Genomic DNA, 24,286 nt, shown 5'->3' with positions numbered 1-24,286 from the left:
CATGAATGCTCTCAGACACAATTCATGGAAGTATTTTAACAATTATCAATATTTTAAAAATTCTTCACACTCTACAGCCAATGGCATGTAAGGTATTACTCTTTACTTTATCTGTCAGTAAAAATTAAGGATAGCTGCTATTTTTAGAGGGATCACAAAGGCCAGATTTTTTGCAGTACAAAGAGAAGTTGTCTTCACAGAGTTTACAGACACCTTCAAATTGAAATTTTTATCTTAAATTCCCAGGTAACTCCAAAATCTTTTTGCTATTCACAAAACTGCCTGCAACATCCTGCAAATCTGTATTACCAATAATTCTCAGTATTTACACCATTATACAAATATTCCTCTACACCTGACTGCCCCTCTGCCCCTCCCAATTAATATAGAGAATATATGTCTACTGCAGTAAAGGTACTCTTTCATAATAGTTAGCAAAGGTTTTTTGTTCCTCCTGGATCAGCTTCCTGATTTTGCAACCATAACATCATCTAAATGCTAGTACCAGCAGACAAAAGCAGGCCAGAACATGCAGCTGGAGGTCAGTATGAGAGGAGGATGGGGTAGAGGGTAAGACTTCCCCTGGCAGCAGAAATACAAGCTCCCATCAGCCTACGTTGATTTTGAAGCTTTGCCCAAAAAGGTCTTACTTTTGGTTGCAGACTCATAATTTACTTGCTCCTCTCCCCTCAGTGTGGCAGGTAAAACTGGCTCATTAGTCATTCCATGATCTGGAACAGGACACCAGTGCAAGCTGAAAAGCAGCCCAGCAAACAAAGGCTATTCTTAGCACAGATCAAACCTTCAATCCAGTCTCCACAATGCTCAGAAGCAGATGTATCAGAGCAAATAAGTGAGGCTAAGCTGCTGGGGTGACTGCTTAAGCTGCCAGCACCACCAAAAGAAATGCTTGTCAAACTACTGCCCAAGCCATTTCTGGACACTGCTTTCTAAAAATACCCGATTTTTCTGAGTATAAGTACTTTTAAACAATTCATCCACTTCTTTGCTTAAGTAAAGGACAAAAAACTACTCATTACCCAGCAGCATTTTCCTTTCAAGAGAGGTACTTTGAAGCACTGAAGTTCTGCATCAGCCACTCAAATCAACAGGTACACGTGGTGATTCAGAAGTGGTTAAAGTTTTATGTGCATTTACCTTTGCTTTACAAAATAAGCTACATATTATAGAACTGATTTACATTTGCTCCCTTAAAATGTCATGATCCACATGCTGTGTAAGGTAAAACTGCTTTTTAGCCCCACAAAATGTCAGCTTGACACTTTTACATTTATGCAGAATTCAAGTTTTTTTATACTGCAGTTAATATTGATACAAGTAACTGCAAAATTTGTTATAAATTGTGCTTTTTATGTGTGTGACAGACTGTTTCAACAACTATGTAGCTTTCCCCTGTTACAGTAAACTTGGCAGGATTGTGGAAATGAACCGCCATATACTTAGTGTACCCAGCCACAGATTAAAGAAAGAAAAATGCTGCAGGCTCTCTCTGAGTCAGGTAGCTTCCCTACATGAATCAAGAAATATGGTCTTGATGTAGAAACAGGAATTATCTCGCACTGAGCAAAAGATGACTAGCTGATGGCAGAATCTAAGCAATGACAATCACTGCACAATGCCCCATATAGACAGGGTTATATTTTGCTTCAATGTTTTGCTTTCATGCAAAAAGTCATAAATTAACAAAAGCATGTTTGTGAACACCATTGTGAAACTGTTGTCACAATTTCGTGATTTAAAATGCTTCATGAACAACAATTATAATAAAAAAATCAAAATCTATGCACAAAACACTTCTCACCATTATTTCAATGAGACACAGAAGCATTTCCATTCTCCTCAATATTGGAACACCATTTCCTTTCAGTTTCTTCTCTCGTAAGTTTTTTTTGTAAATTCAATTAAAACTACTTCAACATTCAAGAGAATTATAAATGCTAGCAAAAATACTGCTGAAGTTCTCTAGATCTTAAACTATGATTTTTCAGTGCTTAGTGATTAGGAATGCCACCAAGCAATTACAGCCTGTAGGTAGGCAGGAATATAAGTTATTGCATGGAGGTCCCTGTGAGACTGCTTTCCTTGCTGATTCCACCTTTCAGACAGCACATTCATGCATGGTATGCACCTCTGACAATAATTTTGGCTTAAGGAGTCCCAGCTTGCACTGCCCTCAGGGGTGCCTTTCAGTCCTTCCAACCATGCGCCTGGCTGGGCCACACCTTGTACGAAATAAGGACACTGATCACAACCAACACAGAGATGACCTTTATCCACTATGCTGTAATTAATTTTTTTCCTTAGTCTTGTCCACCAGATGATGACACACAGAGCTTACATGAGCAAGACTAGCATTGCATGAGAAGAAGCGGTTAAGTGAGGACTGGGGAACAGTTAAGCTGCACTGCTGCCAAATATGGTGTGACCATCTCAGACATGGTAAAACCTTGCTAAAGGACAAATCCTTATCTACACTGCTGACAAAACAACAGCCATGGAAACTGTAGAACTGTGATTTCACCACAAACAGGAACAGCTACAGCTCTCTGCAGCACTGCACTTTCACTCTGTTTTCTCCCCTGCCTTCCTTTGGCTACCAGCCATCTTCTTTGTGCTGGCTCTGGTAGACATTGGAGCCTTCCCATACCCTACTCTATGCTAACCCAGCAGAAAACCTTCCACTTGTTATTAGCTTGCTGTTGGTGGGGAAATTAGTAAGGAAAGAAACAGAAAAAGGTCCCTGTCTCTCCCATCATACTAAGTCAGCTCAGTGTCTCCTGGAATCACATCATGAAATTGAGAAACAACCCCCACAGAGGCTAAACACCATCATCACACCATCCTGAGTGGAACATACACTTCAGCTAGCTTTGACTAGCCTTGTACTGTAAAAAATAAATAAATTTAAATGAGAAATACAGCCCTATTTAGACTTCAACAAAGAATTATAGGCCCAAAACCAAAACTGCATTAAACACAAGTTCTCACCTAATGAAGAAGACAAGTAACAAAAAGAAAACATCATACATCCCATAAACCCGTTTATGTCCTTTTGAGATAGTCTTAGCAACACTCAGATGCTACAAAAATAAAAGCTGTGAGAGTTTATTCAGAGTAGAATTAACCATCCCATTCCCCACTCCATCCTTTCCATCTGAAATCAAGGCTGAGAAGAAATAAAATTGCTTATGAAGTCTATGTCTAGACAAGAATCCAAGAGTGGATATTTCAAGCTAAAAAAATAACATTTATCTAAGATAAATAAATTACTGCCTCTATCTAATTTAAAGTGGTGCTAATTTTAAATAGTCTATGCTATACTGACACTTTCTAGATAACTATGTATACTCATCCACACTCAAACTGTGCATCTCTGGCAGTTCTCTGGCTGCATTACACAGATTCTACACACAGGTCACAGAGAACCACAACTAGAAATCTGCAGAAATAGGAGCTCAGTCTTTCTTCTGACAAATAGCAAGCACATATTCACATGAAAGTGAAGAACATGGTAAAACTTTACTAGTGAAAAGAAATATGACAAATGAAGTAATAGCATAGTTGTAAAGTAAAAGCTGTGTCCTGACTTTTTTAACTAAAATTGAGTAAAGCAATTACACCAGATGGCTCTCTGAAAAACACTCCAGGCTCAAGACAGAAAATTGAAAAGCTAGTGACTTACTGGAAACACTGCTAGATTGTTCTTTATTTCTGTGGGGCAAATTTTGGCAAAAAAGGCTATGCAGGTAATTTCAAAATGGATATAGTAGGTTCTTCTGTCTTCTGAGGGAAGTGTCCAGAAGCCTTGTCTGTACCAAAAATTTTCTCTTGTGATTTTGGTTTTTATGTATCAGTCTGTGCATTCTACTATTCAATTTCTCTTAAATAGGACTCAAAATTTATGTACCTCTCCCATTTGCTGTTCAAAAATTTGATGGGCCAGTTCCTCTATGGTTGCCATGATCTTTAATCACCAGAATTTCCTGTCAAAGAAAGGAAAGAAGATGCTTAACATCTGTAGTTTTGAAAGTAAGAATATCCTGGGGAAAATATGGTTCACATAAGTGTGTTCACAATTTTATGAAGATGACATCCCTGCAGAATTTAAAGTTTGACTATACTATGAAAATAAATAATTTACTATTTGAAAACTTTGTATTGTTTTATTCAAATAACTCATACAGACACTTCCTATTTTTCCTCTTCTGCTTTTCCAACAAGCAACACTACAATAAAATCACTGTGAGAACAGAAGCCTATTACTGACCATGATATCAGCAGGTACATATTTAATGTCTTAAAAAACTGGAATACAGACAGTTTTGTTAATGCAAATCAAGAGGGGCAAATCTAAGTTCTTCTGAATTTGCATAGTCATACAATGTATGACTACATGAATTACATGAATTAATATATTCATATAATATTTTTTAGTATTAACAGGAGTGCTTGAAGGTCAATTTTGTAACTAACAGGAGGCAGTACTTAGAACACAGAGAGTGTTTAAAAAAAAAGATTGCTTCATTATCAATACTATAGCTACAGCCCAAGCCCAAATCCTCATAAGAAGAATTTTGTGCAGTTTAATGGACACTGTTACATTAATGCACTATAAGGGATTCAGATGCATGCCTCGTTTATTTGGCAAGGCATATATTATATTATTGATATACAAATATTTACTAGGCAGTACTTAAAAGGAACATTCACAAATTATAAAGCACTGTATAAACAATTTTACTGACAAAAGTGAATTAAAAACACTGCAATACCTACTTCTTGTATGAACAACGACAGTACTCTTATACTAATACTGGATTTCATTCTTTGACTTTTCTGGAACTCCTAGGAATTATCTCTTCCTCAGTGAATCTCAAAACCTCCCCAATGAGGCATGCAAATAAAAAAATTAACTCACTTTTAACTCAAATTTAACTCAAGATAATTCTGCTCTTAAAATTGGAAAGACAAATCTTTTTTGACTAGAGAAAGAATTGCAGGTCTTGGAGGTGTGCCCAGTGGTATACTAAAGCCTAATTAATGTGTGAAAGGGGAAATACAAAAATACCTGGGCACTGTATACCATTATTAATCACTCACTAGCATGCTGCAATAATAGTTAAATTATGACAAAAGATAACAGGCATGTAGGTAGAGATGTGATACTGCAGCTTATGCTGAAAAGCATTATCTCCTAGGAAGATCTAAGTCTGCATCCTTGCAGGAGCACTCTATTAGCCCACCTCTGCATCCAGTGAGCTACACCACAATCACTATTCAAAGAGCACTTGGAATTTTCAAGGCAGACAATGTGTCTTATCAGTGTTTTCTTCTTTTAAATAAAATACTAGCAACAAAATATTGTACTGTTTACATGGAGAGTGCCAGAAATGCATGCTACTTCATTACAAGACAACAAAAAAAACCCCACTTTGAGGTATTAATTTGCACTAGATAGTTCTCCTAAATAAGATGTGACTGCCCTTACAGTCATGATGTATTAGTAAAACAATATTAGCTTGAAAACTGAAAGTGATTTAAACTGACATGTTTCACCTTGGAGTAAAGCAGTGAAGGAACACATATGTATTCAACTATGATGCACCAGTTGCAGGGAGTCATTATGGCTCTCAGGCATAAACCACCAGCAGTGAATTTTTGAAACTTATCTAAAAGAGACTCCTTTAAACTACACTTGCATGAACATAAAACATCAAGTACACAAACAAGACTGAACTCATATGATGAAGAGGAACCTGGAGAAAAGGTTGAACCTCTCCTACCTCTTCATGCTGTCTGGAACAAGTACAAGGAGATTCAACTTATGGATGTATAATCAGCTGTCAAAGCTACACAAATCATCTGAGTTTGAGCATGTGAGGCAAGCACAATGGAAAAGGAATGTACTCACTATTATTGACAAGAATTTACATATTAATCACATGGTGTTTTAGATTTTGACACTTGCACTTTCAATTTGTGCAAACATTCAGAAGTAGGTTCTTTTGTGTGTTGTTGCTTTAACTCAGTGATCACTAAACTGAAGGGCACTAACAAAACTAGTATTTGTAACACCAGTACTCTGTACTAAAATATCTTAATTGAATCACCTCCAATAAAGCACGCAACTTTGCTTTGAAGAGCATGTATAACAGTGAAAAAATTCACCTTCAATATTTCACATATAAACTTTAGGCAGCATTTCATGTTGCAGATCAGCTACAGATATGGATAACCGGAATAGGTGTTTCTATCCCATTTTCCATTTTTGGTTTCTAATTTCATCTCCTCATGTGCTGGCATACACATAATGCTTGAGAAGTCAGTTCAAGCAACTGAACTGTCAGAAACAACTTCTTTACTTGCAGAGAAAAGGAAATTTCAAAAGAAGTTTGAAGAGAATTTACAGCTCACCCCCAGGAAGGAGGTCCTGCTTGCCCTGACCAAGCTGCAGTGGTCTTGACCACACAGGAAAATTCAACTCACTAAAAGTAAACTCAGCTGGCAGAAATGCAGCAAACATCACCTAGGTAAGCACACTGAACTGATTTATTTTGCAGTCAGATTCATTCTGTTGCAGATGAAAGGGAGAACATGTCGTTGTACGTCAAGAGAGGGAGGAAAAGAAGGAAGATCTGAGGAGGCAAACCTCCATTCCATTATTATTGCTGGGAAGCTAATAATTCAGTTTAACTGCACCATGAAACAGTACCCACTGCTTTGGGCCCAGCCAGGTGCCTGATGCAGTTCACTCTGGAGCCAGACAAGCTTACAGCCACTTGAGCAAAGAAGGTTACCTCTCTGAGGAGCAGCCATCTGGCAAGCTATGCATCTTGCTCTGAGGACAGAGGAGCAGGACACGTCGAGAAAAGCTATCTACAAATTCTCACCTACCTTTGGGACAACTGTAAAAGGTTTTATGGTTCATATTTTTATTAGAGTAAAAAGGTCTCTTACCTAGAATATCTGTGTTAGACTTCATATCAAGTATGCTTTATCACTCCTTAGACATTCCTGCAAGGAATTAAGGAGAAAAAAAACCACTTCAGCTGTTTTTATTCTATTATGTAAATTTAGCACATTTTTCATGTTTTTGAAAGCTTCTTCTCCTGAATTACTACAGCCAACATTCTCAGTGGCTGAATTGTTTCACATGAAATGATAAATGTATTCTAAATTCAAAGCCACCTGGAACTGAGAAATCTTCCCTGAACACTTTATAACCTTCATTTCCCAGCAAAGAAAATTACTTGGGGGATGAAGGAAAGGCCACGGATGTTGTCTACCCAGAGTTCAGCAAAGTCTCTGACACCATCTCCCCCAGCATTCTCCTGGACAAATTGCAGCTCATGGCTTGAAGAGGGGTGCTGTTCCCTGGGTAGAAAACCAGCCACCTGGCTAGGCCCAGAATGGTGGGAAATGGGACTCCATCCAGTTGGTGGCTGGGCACCAGTGGTGTTCCCCAGGGCTCAGTACTGGGATCAGCCCTGTCTAATATCTTTATCCACGATCTGGATGAGGGGATCGAGGGCACCCTCGCTAGAGTTTGCAGATGATGCAAATCTGGGCAGGAGTGCTGACCTGCTGGAAGGTAGCAAGGCTCTGGCAGAGGGATCTGCACAGGCTGGAACAATGGGCTGAGGCCCAGACCTGAGGGTGCTGGTCAACAGCAGCTCAACAGCAGCTGGTCAACACAAGCCAGTGTGTGCCCAGGTGGCCAAGAAAGCCAGTGGCATCCTGGCCTGGAACAGCAACAGTGTGGCCAGCAGGACCAGGGGAGGGATCGTCCCTCTGTACTCAGCACTGGTGAGGCCACACCTCAAATGCCATGTCCAGTTCTGGGCCCCTCACTGCAAGAAAGGCACTGAGTTGCTGGGGGCAGTCCAGAGAAGGGCAATGGAGCTGGGGAAAGCTCTGGAGCATAAGTCAGTGGATGAGCAGCTGAGGGAGGCGGTGGTGATCAGCCTGGAGAAAAGGAGGCACAGCAGAAAATTACTGCTCTCTACAAGCACCTGAAAGGAGCTGTAGCAGGGGAGGTTTACATTAGATACTAGAAAAAATTTCTTCACTGAAAGGGTAGTCAGGCATTGGCACAGACTGCCCAGGGAAGTGGTGGAATTGCCATCCCTGGAAGTGTTCAAAATGCATGTGTGTAGCACCAGGCTTAGTGGCAACCACGGGGGTGATGGGCTAACAGCTGGACTCAACCTCTTTACAATCTTAATGACTGTAAGTATCATCAGTCTGAGTTTTAATCTTCAATAAAGAGAAGTGATCTTCAAGGTGTTCTCATCTAACATAAATCTTCTTGATTTCAGAAATGCTCTTTTCCATGCTTGTCAAAACCATGCCATGCACATTCAAAAGACACACAAGCCCATATATGAGAAATCTTTATTGCTAGTATAGGAAAGAAGTAGATGGAGTCTATTAATTGGTTTTTCCTTAGAATACTCTCTTCTCCTTTCAAAATGAATGAGACAAATCACAATAAACCAAACTTTATTCAGATGCTTAAGACTGCTAATCACATTTTTATTTTCACATTTTATCTTCTAGGATCTGCTTTATAATGTCCAACAGTTAAAAAAACTCTAATATTAGTTATATGATGACTACAAGAAAGAAAGGAGAGACAAGGCTCTTGCCAACATTCTGTTGTTTACAAACACTGCCCAAATAGTTTTTACCTCATTTATATCTCACTTTGAATACTCTTGCAAAAATTATTTTCAACTGCTGCTGTTTCAAAGAGCAAGCCTATAGCCACTTATAACAAGTACTGCCCAACTGCTGTACTGGTTTCCCTTTTCCACATCAGACTAAGATCCTTGCCTTTACTTTTACCACAAAATTTCTGAAAAATTAAGTGGTAAGAAGCGCTTTGTCCCATGGCCATTTAGCCAAGACATTGTCACAACTTAAGCTCTCACTTCCTTCTACAACTTTCTGCAGATCTACCATTAAGATCTGACACACTGCAAAACTACAGAAAAACAAGTATTTCTAAAATTTTCCTTTAAAAAGATGTGTTGCTGACAACTATGTCAAATTAACAACATTAAGACTGTCAATACGATTAGACTGCTGCCTCTGCAAATGTACAACACATTCTAGCTTGGCAGCCTTGTATTCCCTTAGTCTGTGATGATCCTTTTGCATATTTTCTTATTTCTGGGAACAGGGGAAAATCTCCTTCTCAGAAGATACAAAGCACAGAAACGTTTTGCTTCTGTTGCTCTAGGTAGAGAGCAACACAAATGTCAGCATCTGTATTTACACTGATTAGACCTGCTTTACAAGGATAATCACTGAACTTGTTTTCAAATTTATTCCTTGAGTGTTTCACAGCATTACTTGCCATGTAATTAAATAAAAAATGAAGCTATTTCAAAAACATTTGAAAAAAAACACCAGAATTCTAAATCCATCCCTTTTCCTTACAAAAGCTCAATCCCCCCCCATCTACTAGAAGCAGCATTTAAAAGCAGGCATTTTGACAGAAGGCAAGCATTAGACTTCCTCTTAAATGCACTAAAATGCATTTATTGCTCTTCTGTTCCACCTTCAGACTCAAAATGCTACCAAAATCTTTTTGTCTGTAAGTTACATATGTTAGTCTATGTCCCTAGTAAATGAATTAGTCAGCTTTCTTGACAAGACTCAGAATTATTTTTAAACACATCACTATCGTCAGTATAAACTGGCTGGTGGTGAATCTGGCATCACAAGTTCAGTGGCGTTCCACTGCTACTTTAGATAAGCACTCTGTAGGCTGCCATAGCAGTGGAAAACTTTCCCTAGTTTGCACCAATTAAACCCCTCCTCTCTACTTCTTCCTCAGCTTTTATGTGCCAGAGTTTTCTCAATGTTTTAGTCAAAACAACTTAAGAAATACTTCTTAAAGTATTTCAGCCTTACTTCAACTCAAATGGGTCAGGAAACATTCCCATGAGAACAGACAGCAATTTTGAAGGTTGGTAGTCAGAAGCATTAACCTCTCCACTAGTACAGTTAAGTTATACCCAGAAGACATCACAGTTTAACTTGCCCTTCTCCAGGGACAAAAGTTATACAACTTTAATTGTCCTAGTAGGAGGTTCCTATTAATAGTATTTTTAAATATCATACCAGGGTAGACTAAGGACTTTAAAAGTAGTTGCAGGAAGTATATTTCTTTATGTTTCAATGCTCAATTTGATATGACAACATCTCTCATTTTATTATATTAGACTGTTGGTATAGTTGCCCCACTATCAAGTGCCTTGATTCTGATGTAATATCCTTGAAATGAGTAAGAACAAACCACATCAGCATGAAGACTGTCAACTTAACTTTTTATTCTTTTATCAGCGTGCTGGTTTTGGCTGGGGGAAAGTTAATTTTCTTTGCAGTAGCGGATATGGGGCTGTGTTTTGAATTGGTCATGAACACAGGGCTGATAATACAGAGATGTTTTTATTTCTGAGCAGTGCTTGCACACAGCCAAGACCTTTTCTGCTTTTTGTGCTGCCAGACTAGTGAGGAAGCTGGAAGTACATGGGAGGTGGGTGGCAGATACAGCCAGGACAGAAAGGTATATTCTGCACCATATGACATCATGCTCAGTATATAAAAATGGAAACAGGAAGAAGGAGATGGAGTGATGGCATTTGTCTTCCCAAGGAACTGTTACACATGATAGGGCTCTGCCATCACATCAGATATTCAGCCAGCAACCTGCCCTGGAGATGGCTGAACACCAGCTTATCAGCTGGATACAATGAATTATTCCTTGTTTCAATTTGCTTGTCTGTGTGGCTTTTGCTTCCCCTCCTGAACTGTCTTTATCTCAACCCACGAGTTTTCCAACTTTTACCCTTCTGATTCTCTCCCCAGTCCCACTGGTGGGGGAGTGAGCAAGTGGCTGCCTTGGGTTAAACCATGACACACAATAAAGACAAACACAGGAAGGTCAACATGACCTTTTAAGAAAGCTCAAAAAGTTAATATAATAGAAAACTAAGTGCAAAAGAAGAAGAAATAATCTCTCTGTAGTCATACTGCTTCAGTACTGAAGGATTTCAATACAACTCAAAGTCAACTAAGGATTTTAGCTCAGGTCATCACATTGGGCTTACAGATATTCTGTACCTCAAAATGGAAAATAGTCCTCACTTCCATTATCAAACTAATCATCTACTAATTAAGAATTCAGCATAGTTTGTGTCAAAGTTGTTTAATAAACTCCTACACACGAAATAGAATGCACTTAATGATCCCTCTGTGATTAAACATGCCTGAGTTAGTGCTTAAATAAGTTAAGGAACCCCCCAAGATTTCTTTATACTTGAGATATATACTTGAGAGCAGTTTTCTGCAATGCTTTATAGATAATAAATTAAGCCAAGGAATTCAAACACATTTGTGAAACAAATGATGTTACTGTGCTCTGTGCTTCATACAGGAAAAGCTCAATGAACATGGCAAGCTAAATGAGCTATTCTTGGATTATTGTTCTATAAACCACACTGTTCAAGAGGGTAGGACAGCTGGCAGATTTAAAGGAGTAAGATTATCAATGAACAGAGGAATATTTATGTAACCCTTGACACCCAGTTAGATACTGTTTTTAAAATTCGCATGAGATCAAGATTTAGATAGTGCATATCTAAGAGACAAGTAACAACATGAAACTGAAGCAGCTGTATCTGCAGGCAAGCAAGGGAAAATGAGATGCTTGCAAAAGCATAAGAGAGCAATTAAAAGGCACAGAGAGATACAGAAAGAGATGCATCTGTAGGCATGCCTGTGCAATTAATTTAAAATCAGTGCTCTCACTATCCTTTCTTGTAAGCAAGTGCTACAATGGAAGGAAACATGAGAAAATAATCACTAGGATAAATTTTCAGGTGACTAACAAATCATTTTTACAGTTTGAGTCACCAAAAGGATAGTCCCATTTTTAGGCCTTGGCTTCTGCTTCTTTTATCATGGTATGTCTAGAACCTGCCCCACCAGCTACATGTGAGCTGACTTAGCTCACCAGTCCCATAACCAACTGGGAAAAGAAGGAGGAGGAAAGGCAAAGAGGCTGTCTGCAAGTGTAGTCTACTCACAGGAGCACTGGCTACGTGCCAGAGCTAGACAACAAGACAGCCACTTAATCACATCAACCTGCCCTGTGTACTATCAGCCATAACCTGCATCTCCACCTGAAGCCTGCAAAAGGACATGAGAAAAAAACCACAAACTGATTCCCTGCACCAGAGCTGAAGCTGCACCATGAACCAGGACCAGGAAGCTCATCTGACTGAAGACTTCTCCATTCACTGGATTAGGTTCAGCCAGGTCCATTTCAGCAGGCACAGAAAGATCATCCTAACACAGCACAGGGAGGGCAAACCTTTCCTTCTGAACACCTGGAGACAGTACCTCCTCTACGGTACAATCACAGTATTTCATGGGAGGTAGCCCCACTGCTGGCTTTGTTCCCCTCTGCATTTGCCTTCATGGCTGTATACCTGTAAACTCATCTTCTGATTTTATTCACCCTGCACCTAACAATTGTTACACAGAATACAGGAAAAGCAAGTGGAAGCAGAATCAAGACCACTTATTTTTGGAAAAAATCCCACGATGTTACACCAGCTTATCTGTAATGCCAAATTGTCCGTTCAGGTGTTATGCAAGATGACCATTTGGAGTATTCACTGAACTACAGCCACAGATGAGGCTGCTGATGCATGAAGGTACTCTACAGAAATCAGCAAACCTTTTCAACTACCAATAGTCGTACTACCAATAAGACAACCCATACGAACTTGCACATCTACATATCCATGGAAGCTTCCTTCAGATAAAAAGGAAAAACAAAACAAAAAACCCAAAGAAGCAAAACCCCCATACAACAAAACTGAGTTCCTCATACATCCTTCCAGTCAATCACTGTTGGCATTGTTCCATGTAAAATATTCTGGGGGATGAACTGATCAAGAGCAGCCCTGCCAAGGACTTGAGAGTTCTCCTGGATGAAAGGCTGGGCACAGCAATGTGGACTGGCAACCCCAAAAGGAAACATGTCCTTGGCTGCATCCAAAGCAGCGTGGGCAGCAGGGCCAGGGAGGGGATTCTGCCCCTCTGCTCTGCTCAGACCCCACCTGCAGGGCTGCATCAGGGTCCCAGCACAGGAAGGACATGGAGCTGCTGGAGAGAGTCCAGAGAAGGGACACAAAGATGATCAGAGGGATGGAGCACCTCTACTGTGAAGAAAGGCTGAGAGAATTGGGATTGTTCAACCTGGAGAAGAGAAGGCTTAGAGTAACCTAACTGCAGCCTTCCAGTACTTGAAGGGAGCCCACTAGAAAGATGGAGAGGGACCTTTTAATTAAAGAACATGTAGTGACAGGACAAAGGGGAATGGCTTCCAACTGAAAAAGAGCAGGTATAGATTAGATATTAAGAAATTCTTTACTGTGAGGGTGGTGAGGCCCTAGAACAGGCTGCCCAGAGAATCTATGGATGCTCCTATCCTGTAAACATTCAAGGCCAGGTTTTATGGGGCTCTGAGCAAAGTAATGTAGAGCATGGCATTCCTGCCCATGGCGGGTGGTTAGAACTAGATGATCTTGATACTTCCTTCCAACCCAAGTCATTTTGTGATTCTCCGTTTTTTTCCTTTGTTATCAACTATACGGGATTAGGTTTTGTTAAAATGGTGTGGGTTTGTGAAATTTTTTTTGTTGGGTTTGGGATTTTCTTAATTCCTATAAACATGTGAGAAGCACACTGAAAAAAATCTTCATATTAAGTCTAATTAAGAGTCATGTTGACACACTGTCCTGCTAATACTTCAAAGGAAACACATTACCACACTAAATGGGGTACTTCTCTCACCACAAAGTTACTGCTAAATTATAAACAGCAACCTCAACATATTTGGAATGAAATAACCTTTTATGAGAGCCAATATGACAACAGCGGAGGGTTTGGCTTTAGTTTTTTAGTGGTTTAAATTTTTCAAGTTTCCACTTCAACTTCCGACAAAGGCATTCAAATACTGAGCTTAGTCCAGCCTGGCTTACTACCAAGTTGAACAAAAGTAATTTAGGCTAAACAAATGTAAACAGCCTTTTAGAGAAGGCCTGGCAAAGTCAACAAAATTCATCTAAATATTGATACAGAAATGCAGCTCTTAGACCATGATTTTCTGGAAGGAATGCATTTCCTTACAAAATCTGCAGCACTGCATCATCAGATACATGGGGCTCAGATAGCACAAGTCATCTTCCAGTCTCAGAGAACTGGAATTTTAAAGAGTTTGGTTCTACGAAAAATAAATCCTTTGCTGATTTAAGATTTTGGCAAGTAATGCAGTAATCTCTGGAATTAAAAGCTGATGACTGAAGGGTAAAAATATGGACAGCTCTGCATACATAAGAGTAAGAATTTAATTAACTGTACTTTCACAGTTTTATCCACGAAATTCTACTGATATAATTTTGGTTTGCAGCAGGTTACTCTACTCCAGTAATGTACAGGCACAAGTTTAAAGTGCTAAAAGCAGCCTGAAACACCACTGAGAGGGAAGGAATAAAAAAAAAAAATTAAAACTTTGCCAGAAAGTAACCCAGGTACAGCTTAGTTTCCCCTGATGGTCACTGTTGGTGGCACACTGCAGCCTGTGTGTGACAAAAAGCAGAGAGCTGTGCCAGCCAGAGCCCGTGGGGTAACTCTCCCCAGCAGGTTACTGCTTCCTCACAGGGGATGTCCAACCCACCACAGGCCTGAGGGCTCCCTGATCTCCATCAGCCAAAATAACTGAGGCTAGCAAAGGTTACTGTTAAAAGTGCTTAAGCCAGGATGGCTGCTGAAGCAGGACAGACACACACACCCACCCTGTACCAGCTGCAGCACTTGCCAGCTGAGAGCCGCACTTCATCCACCAGCAGAAGAAACATGGACAAGTTAAGATGTGACACCACTCTAGTTCTTACATACAATTAAAACTCCTTATTTAAGCAAGAGGTACTGCTTTTTTTCAGGGTTTTTTGACCCAAACATTAGAAGCTGATTACTTTCTTTAGGGAGAATGCTTTCCTTCACGAACTCCAGGGAAGGTTCAGCAAATTCACTGGCTGCACAAACTTTAATTACATAATACATTAAGCACACAATAAATTTAAGCAAAAGTGGAGTATAAGCATAGGGAACAATAATCTTACTACTGTAAATATGAAATTTCACATTATGGATCAAAACCAGTTTTCACTGGATTACCACATTAGCTATAAGCATTCTGTAGCTGTATTCCAAAGATGAGTTATTTAGCTGCATGCTACAGTATCAGTGGTGTTTTATTTGGTTTTGGTTCCCTGCACACCTGCCTACTCCCCCTGACCTTGAATAACAATACAATCATGAAATGATGCTGAAAGGTTCTTCTGGAGGTCATCTGGGTCAACTCCTTTTCCCCTAAAACCATGTCAGCTTCAGATTTCCACATGTTGCTTAGGGCTTTCTCTTCACAGGCTAAGAACCTCAAACTGAAAAATTAAGGCATACTTTAAAAAAGCTTCAAAACCATTAAAACCCCAAACAAAAAAACCCCAACCAACCCTATTCCACAATATAACCTAGGATATGACTATTCTTAGATATCAGAACTCCAATCAAACTTGTTCCCTTCAAGAGTATGTTTCGCAAGAAAATACAACCAGTAAGAAAACCAGAAATATAAGAAATAATTCTTAATAAGAATTGAGGAGAAAAGTTAAAGCTAATTTAACTTATCTACTGTCAGCTTCTTTCTGTAACAAGCATCTTGATTTGTTGTTGCAGAATGCAGAAGACTTAGTAAGAGGTGTCCAACCATTCAGAACAGTGCACAGGAAATGCAGAAGCAGCTGAGAACTGCACACTCCTCTGGGTGACCTCAGTTACCTTTCTTGTATTATCACACATGTGCACACATACAGCTGACCACCATCACATGAAAATGCTTAGTCCTGTGATAAGAGAGGTTCAGCAATATCTCTGGAGAAAGAGCTACAGGCAAACATTTCACCCTAAGACTTCACTCAAATAAGTGCCCCTGAGTAAAGCTGAACAGCAAGGACCAAGTCGTGGGCTAAACGCTGTATTGGACATTTCGCGTCACAGCTGCCAACCATGAACTAAAGGGGGTGGGGGAAATATACACGGAATTATTTTCAGAAAAATAACTTTCAGAAAAAGCCATACAAAATTACAAAGAGTAACCAGATGAACAGTCTAGACTGGCACAGAAATGGTGATGTTTTCCCACCGAACAGATACTTCTATTTATATAACTCTGATTGCAAAACCAGGAAGCTGTCCTACAGAAAACTATTTGAAGTTTTTTCCCATCTTATTTTCCATTACATGGATGCAGCTCTTCCTGCTACACCACTTCCCAAGTCCACTCTGCTGACATTAGTAGCTTCAAATCAGAGATTTCACGTAAGAATGAATGCCTGATTTTTCAGAATCATGTTCACACACTCGTCTTTCAGTAAAACTAGTATCAAGACCTTTTTTCCCCTCTTCTGTTGTATTAACTTGTACAACACACAGCATCTCCCCTATTCCCACCACAACCTGCAAATGTAAGCGTATCCTGGGGCATGCGGCCGTGCTTTTTACACCCACAGCAATATACGGCAACAAAGGAAAAATAAAGACTCCACAAAAACTCCGCAGCTCAGAATAAATACCCCACCCAACCAGACAAAATAAGGAACAGCGACACGGTCATCTGACCCAATAAAAATAATACCGGGTGCTGCTCGGGACATACTGCCTTAACCCAAATAAACTCAGATAGCCGCCAGGGATATACAAGAGGAGCGAACCGGCGGGGCGATGCCGTCGGCAGGCAGAGTGCCTGGGGGGTTCGGGAAAGCGCACGGCCACCCCCCGGGAACGCTGACGCGCAGGGCTCGGGAGGGGGAAAGGGAGATGCACCGAGGCATACATCGCAACGCCGAGGCTCCTCCGGCCCCAGCCGTGCCCGCCGCCCCGGCTCACTGCCCTCACATCTCCCCTGCCCGGGGGTTCACCGGGCGGCGCGGAGCCAGCGCCGTGCCCGCCCCCGCCGCGGCGCTCCGCACAAAATGGCTGCGCGCGGCCGGGGCCCAGCGTGAGGGGGCATCGCCCATCGCCGCCTCCGCCCGCGGCTCCGCTGCCCGGCTCCCGCGGGAAGCGGCGGCCGGATGCGGAGCGGCGGGACACGCAAGCGGTTCCTGTAGGTGAAAGGTCGGGGGGCGCGGGGCCGCCCGGGGCCGGGCCGGGCCCCGGGGCGGGGCGGGCGCGCTCCGCTCCACGTTCCGCAGCGGTGGCGGCCGGGAGCCGCGCGGGCCCGCACCGTTACAGCGCGGCCGCCCCCGCTGCTCCTGCCGCCGGGCCGCGCCCGCTGCGGCGGGCGTCCCTCGGCTGTTGGGGGTCTCGCTCTCACCTGGCGGGCCCGGTGCCCGGTCCGGCGGGTTTCTTTAGCGGCGGCGCGGCTCCGGCTCCCGGGGGTCAGAGTTCGCGACCCCGCCTCCGCCACCGCTCGGCCCGGCCCCGCCCCGCCGCGGACTCTGCGCCTGCGCCAGCGCTCGAGACTCGCGGCCGGGCGCGCGGCGGTGAGGGCGGGGCCCCGGGCAGCGGTCGGTAACGGGACCGGACCGGACCGGACCGGGCCCGCAGCTTGCGGGCAGGGGCGTGGGACCAGGGCCGGTGCGGTTGGAACAGACCTGTAAGATCGGCCAGTGCAATCGTCCAGGCAGCACTGCTGCCACTGTAACACCTAAACCACGCCACCAGATCAGACGCCTCTTAAAACACTTCCAGGCAATAGTGACTCCAACTTCCCTGGGCAGCTTATTCCTGCGCCCGACCATCCTAAAAAAAAGATTTTTTCCTGATCTGGAAATCTCTCCTGGTACCGCTTAAAGGCACTTCTTTAGTTCTCTCGCTGCAGACACGGCAGAAGAGACCAGTCCCTCACCTCACTACACCCTTCTTACAGGTAGTTGTGAGAGCCATGAGGGCCCCCCTAAGCCTCCTCTTCCTGAGATTAAACAAACCCAGCTCCATCGGGCCTTCCTCGTTAAGCATGTTTTCGAGACCCTTCCGGAGCCTTGTTCACTTTCTCTGGCTGCTCCTTTTTAGAGTGAAAGTTCCAAAATGGAACACAGTTCTTGAGTGTTCTGCCCATCGAGTGGAGGGCACAAGTCTCCAAACCCCCACAGGAGTTCCCTGCAGAGAAATGGGATCGAGTGGAGCTGAACATCACAGGTGCACAACACAGCACTTGGGCTTCGGGGAGCTCGGTGGGCTCTCCTGGTTGAGGCAGATCTGTAGGCAAGACTGGCAGGTTGGGTTTGAAACATGCAACGTGATGGAAACACACACAGTGCCTTGCACAGTCACTGTAGCAGTTCAACCAGCTAAGTCTGAAAGAGCTGCACTTCGCCTGCATGGCAAAAGCAAGTTCCATCCTTAAATCTCAACAGTGCTCTTGGGAAGGCAATGGCCTGGCTGCCAGTGAGTGCCTGTTCGTGCTGGGGTAGTGCCATGAGAACAACTTGCTGCTGTTCTGGCTCTGCCTCAACATCTGTTTGGACCAAAGTAGTGTTAGCTTCTTCCTTAGTTTACGCTAATTGTTTAAATTACCTTAATTTTAAGAGTTTTATGCTTTAAATAACAGCCTTTCCCTTTTTCTTCTTTCATTTGCTCAATGAAGATGGTGTAGCTGTGGTCAGAGATCAGCAGCAACATCAAGATCGTTTAGCTCACTGGGGCTGTATGTGCATTTTCATGATCTGGAAATCATTTAGACTATTTAATGCAATTTCTACTGAAATTCTACTGAATTTCTGAATTCTGAATTTCTGAAATTCTGAATTTCTGAATTCTACTGAATCAGATGACATAAGCATCAACATCTGAAGAGCAGTGTTAGGAAAAAACCCTAAAGAATACAAGTAACTTTATGTGTTAACATTAAAGAAATTATGCACACTCTTATCTTGTAAATTCCTTTACTCTTTTCTTCCGGCTGCCAGTCCCACAGCTGCACTTGTATCTATCATCCCTAGCTCAGGATCACCAGGTCAGTCAGTACTTGGAAACATTGTATTTTGCTTTTTGATCAAAGACGTTCCCAAAAGCAAAATGCAAATTAACTCAGTGAAGAATTTTTAAGTCAGAAAAATTAACTTGCTAAGCAATTCTTTTAAGTGTCAAACGTTGCAGCACTCTCAATTTATAGTACTTGTCACTTCCCAAGCTAGCTTGAGCTGCACATTCACTTTCTAAATACTGGAGCTTAGAGCAGTTTAACAAATGCCAAGTAATTTGCACCAAAGCTTATTTAAGCCAAGTATTCTGATATTCTCAGTACAGCAGAAATGCCACTGTAACCAGTAGAACATACTTTGTTTTTTTCTTACCAAGTGACCCAATTCATACTTGATCTATATGAAGGGCATGTCTCTGCAGCTGTGTCAGCCAGGATTACAGGAGACACATCCCTATCAAAAACACACATAGAAGAAAATCCTTTTCTGCTGTTACTGCAAGTTTTTTTAAAAATTGCTTTCAAACACATGTAAGGAGGCAACATAACTAGCCTGACAGAAAAATTTTTCCCTTAGATGCCCTGCTAAAATACTTACAGAATTAAAGAATCATTGAGGTTGGAAAAGACCTCTAAGATCATTGAGTCCAACTTTTACCCCAGCAGCTGCTAAGTCCACCACTTAAACCATGTCCCAAAGTGCACATCTTTTAAATACCACCAGGGATGGTGAGTCCCCAGCTTCCCAGGGCAGTCTGTGACAGTGCTTGGGAACCCTTCAGGTTAAGAATTTTTCCTAATATCTAATCTAAATCTCCCCTTTTGCAACTTGAAGCCATTTCCTCTTGTCCTGTTCCTTGTTATTTGAGCAAAGAAGCTGAGAACGTGGCTACAACCTCTTTTCAGGTGCTTGAAGAGATCAGTAAGGTGTCCTGAGCCTCCTTGTTTCCAGACTAAACACCCACAGCTCCCTCAGCCGCTCCTCATCAGACTTGTGCTCCAGGCTCTTCCTCAGCTCCGCTGCCCTTCTCTGGACACGACCCAGCACCTCAGTGTCTTTCTTGCAGTGAGGGGCCCAGAACTGGACATGGCATTTAAGGCGTGTCCTCACCAGTGACATGGGGACAATCCCTGCCCTGGTCCTGCTGGCCCCACTACTGCCAATCCAGGCCAGGCAGCCATTGGCCTTCTTGGCTATCTGGGCACAGCTGGCTTGTGTTCAGCTGCTGTTGACCAGCACCCCCCGATCATTTTCCAGACACTCTACCTGCCCCAAGCCTGCTGGGGTTGTTCTGACCCACATGAAGGACCCAAGGCCAACAGAAGCTGTGATTCAGTCATACTTTGATACAGCAGAACTACATTTTACAAAAGCATTTATTAATGTAACACCCTTCACATAGATTTAACCCCCTTAATTTTTGAGAATTATTTTTAAAGTAAGACTGATATGCAGGTAATGGCAGCAAATTCTGCTGTTTGAAAATCACTGAATACACAAATTACATAGTACATACAACCTGAAAATATTAAAAGAAAAGACGTAGACTCAAATAATGTGAATTTATTTATACAAAATGATGAATATCCACAGAAATATTTACAACTTCAAACTGTTTTCAGTTACAAAATAAAAATTCTATTCTTCTATTTAGACAGTATGATTTAGGACTGCTCCAAATAAAGGCCTATTTGGATAGTAAATAGGGGACAGCAGTTACAGCAAACAAATGCACTGAATGTGTCTTTCCAGACATCTCTTTACATTATGATGTAATAAACATAGTTGAGTAATTGAGTTTCCATGCACAAAATATTTAGTAAAATGTGTTCCAAAGCTGCTCTGTTTGTTTTAAGTCCTTTGGGCACATAGTTTTAAGTTAAAGAGAATTCAGGATTCTAGAAGCTTTAATTTATCTATGAATAAAATGTTAGAACTAATATCCAATGCTAATGTTTGTCTCATACTCAACTAACCAATCTTAAATTGATTACTATAAATTCTTATAAGAAGAGGTAGCCAGGTGTCTAAAAACTTCTGATCTTGTTTTAGTGTTTAGCCAAATCAAGATGTAAATATTTTACTCTTGATGGTAATGAATCAAACTGGGAGGTGAACTGGAGAAATAGGGCAAGTTTGAAAAGCAATCATCTGAAAATGTTATGAAAATGCTTGTGTTGTGGGTTCTTCATATGGCACAAAGCACTAATGCAGGATAGAGGAAAAGAAATATTCAAACACACAAGGACAATTTATCTCACACAGAATGTGACTGCAATATGTATACTAGTGTTTATAAAGCTCTGTTCCAATCTATTTCTGTCACAAATTTTTTGATTTGGAAAAAAAAAAAAATTTGGACCGGAAGAAGTCCTCTGATTTCCACAGAACACTTTAAGCTATTTTCTCCCTCTGCACCAAACCCTCTAGAGGTAGTTTGACACCACATGAAGCAGAACTTGGGCACCTTATTCAGTGTGTGTTTTGACTTTTATTGCTCTGTTTTGCAGCAGGGAAAATATCAAAGCAAAAACTGAAATTAAATTGCCTTGCTCCTAGCCAAATTTCTGATTCATTTGCTGCTTCATGACTTGCCATCTTCATTTGTGTGCAGTCCCCATGAAAATACGAAGAAGCTCTTACCTTTGATACTAAAAACCAGAAGAGACACATCTCATCTATAGTATATTGATATCAGTTTTCTTTTGGATACAGTAAAAATCATGTCAGAAATCACCCTGAAGAGACATGGTAATAATTAATTAGCTTCAGTCAGCAGTCATTTTTGAAAATGAAGTAAAAGCCCCTTGTATAGAACAAGAGAAGAGTATTTATTTAGCACATTTGTATTACAATAGAAGAGAATAAAGGCTTTGATCAGACTCCTACTGCATTGCTAACACTAGTTGGTCAAATGTCTAGTGTTCTTGAGGAAAGTCAGATCTACAGCCTTAAGTCCCTGATTCATAAAGTATTCTACTGAAATGCTGGAAGTCAATGAAGTTACTTGTATAGTTAATATTAAGAATTTGACTTCCAAGCCCACTACTAACTTTTGAGAAGCTCTTGGAAATCAAGCTTCTTCAGAGCTCTGTTAGTATCTTGGACCTGACCTTGAGGTATATCGAGGGAATAAAAGAATTTTGGTTTGCATTTTCATTCTTGGCCTTTTTGTGCAATGAATATTAACTGTTCTATCATCTCTTTCTGCTTTGAGGCCATGGAATAGCTATTAACATGGAACTCAAACTATTCAAGTTAATTGCTCTTAATTTTGTTACCACAACTAGCTTGATTCAGGGGATTATGACAAGTGTCTCATACAGTAAAATTAACTAACTACATATGCATTGCATTTGACATAAAAATGGCTTCCTTTTCATGTGGGTTTCATAGTTCTAGTTCCATTTATACTATTACAGTGTTAAAATTTTTTAAAAGTTAAATAGAATAAATGCACCAGAATCATCAGTGAGTATTTCCTAATGAGGTATACCAATGATTTTCTTTAAGAAAAAAAAAAAAACCAAAACCCAAACACCTAAAGCTGAATTATGTTTTAAAGTATCAAACAGAACAAATCATATTGTAAACAAAAAGTATTTCAAAGAATGGCATTGTCAATGCCTCCTGCACTAAAAAAGCTCTATTGTCTTGGTATGGCAATTCCAGTTTAAACATAATATTTAAATATACAATAGTTTTAAAATTTTCAGAGAGGAGGGTACACATATTCGTTTACTGTTCTTTGAACAACAGTTTATACAGTGTTTCATATTGTGTACAGAACTCATTTGACATGAAGTTTTGAAACTAGTAAGATATTTTGTCTTTGATTATCAAAAATGTATTTTTATTCTGCTTTGAATTTTTACTGGAAACATAAAAAGATAATAAATCCTGCAATTGCTGGAAGATAACTAATTTAGTCTCTTTGGCATCTGTAGTACTGTAACAGCTCTAGTGCCTTATCCCTGTAATTGCAAACTTTTTAAAAATACTTTTCCCTTTTCTGTTTTTTAATAATTGAACCTTATTTTGGTTTTGTGATACAGAATTTGTTGTACTGTTTAAATGTACTGCTATGCAAGATTTCAACTGCCATGCAAGGAAAGGAGCATCAATATTATACAACTTCTCATAATGGAGCTTACATAGTCAACGAAGATCCCAAATCTGTGAAATTCCTATACCAATCTGTCCCTGCTAAATTGCAAAGTGAACATCAGCAACTCAAGAACCTATACACAAATCACGAGGAAATGTAAAACAGCAACAAATCTGTTTTGTGGGGCTTTTTTAAATTAAGTTTATGAATCTGTTGACCAACAATTGCCATTCTGAGGACACTTTGGACTTCAATGCACAAATAATTCTGCCCATTTAAGTAAACACTGGAATTTAATAAATAACACATTTTGTATCAACACAGAAATACATACAATTCTTTAGAAAAATATTACTTTACACTAAAAATGCAACAACTCCTAATCCTGACAAATATACAATTTTGTGTAGGTTGCGATGGCAGGATTCTGTTTCTTTGAACAGTTGCTGTAGTTTGTTTTATGACCATCCTTGGATATTTTCCTTTAAACTTGCAGACACGATGCTGACACTGCTATAATACAGTGCCTTCTTGAAAAGCTTCTATCCACCTGTTAGAAAAATAAACACTGTTAGGAAGTAGCTGATGAAAGAATAAATCTCGTTGCTGTCACTAGCTACAGATTCACACAAGAAGTAACATCATTCTTCCACTACCAATTGGTCTGTGAGTGCAAATGCCAAAATCTATCCAATGAGTCCAAACATACAAAGCTGCCTGGTACAAGGACATCCGATGGAAGTCTCCCATCCTGAAGTTACAGTGCACAAAGGACCGGTGAAGCTGGGAAACCAAATGCTCAAAAAGTTCTGTATACCTTTAAAAACCCCCAATACTCATTTCTCATTTTCACTGCAATCATCTGGGAGGAATCAGGACACTGCTGTAACAGAGGCAGCCATCTGCATGGCTTCACCTCTGCTTCTGCAGCAGGTAAAAGCCAGGACTGGTGGGGCAGAGGGAGGAGGGCACATGGAAAGGCAGAGAAAGGCAAGGAGGGCACAGGGGGAAGTCCCAAACAGCTGATCCAAGGTTTCTTAAACTGGAAATTCAAAGTTAATAGTCAGATACTTTTATTCCCTATAGCTGTGGC

The 24,286-nt window shown here is 40.9% G+C and overlaps 2 protein-coding genes across 22 annotated transcripts in view; both read right to left on the bottom strand.

Moving 5' to 3' along the window:
• NR2C1 (nuclear receptor subfamily 2 group C member 1) overlaps positions 1-17,638 on the bottom strand; it is a 51,377-nt gene extending 33,739 nt beyond the window's left edge. For 3 of the 21 annotated variants that reach the window (XR_015286459.1, XM_086887722.1, XM_086887737.1), the window contains exons 1-3: positions 17,477-17,637; positions 6,979-7,035; positions 3,929-4,004 (exon numbers count right to left, since the gene is read on the bottom strand). Coding sequence is in view for 6 of the 21 variants with exons in the window: in XM_086887722.1 (XP_086743848.1) it covers positions 3,929-3,982 (54 nt within the window). In the remaining 15 variants the exon portion in view is untranslated. Of the gene's footprint in view, positions 1-650; positions 755-3,703; positions 4,005-6,978; positions 7,036-16,996; positions 17,016-17,476 lie in introns of those variants that run through there. The other 18 variants (XM_086887732.1, XM_086887736.1, XM_086887724.1 and 15 more) reach the window with 16 other exon arrangements.
• A 2,995-nt stretch (positions 17,639-20,633) lies between these two features.
• FGD6 (FYVE, RhoGEF and PH domain containing 6) overlaps positions 20,634-24,286 on the bottom strand; it is a 72,303-nt gene continuing 68,650 nt past the window's right edge. Inside the window, exon 21 of the mRNA XM_086887720.1 lies at positions 20,634-23,743. Within this exon, the coding sequence (XP_086743846.1) occupies positions 23,707-23,743 (37 nt within the window). The 3' untranslated portion in view covers positions 20,634-23,706. The remainder of the gene's footprint in view (positions 23,744-24,286) is intronic.

The sequence above is a fragment of the Cyanistes caeruleus genome, chromosome 4, assembly GCF_971803275.1.
Source record: "Cyanistes caeruleus chromosome 4, bCyaCae1.hap1.1, whole genome shotgun sequence".
Classification (NCBI taxonomy): Eukaryota; Metazoa; Chordata; class Aves; order Passeriformes; family Paridae; genus Cyanistes; species Cyanistes caeruleus.
This window is presented reverse-complemented; position numbering and strand designations above follow the sequence as displayed.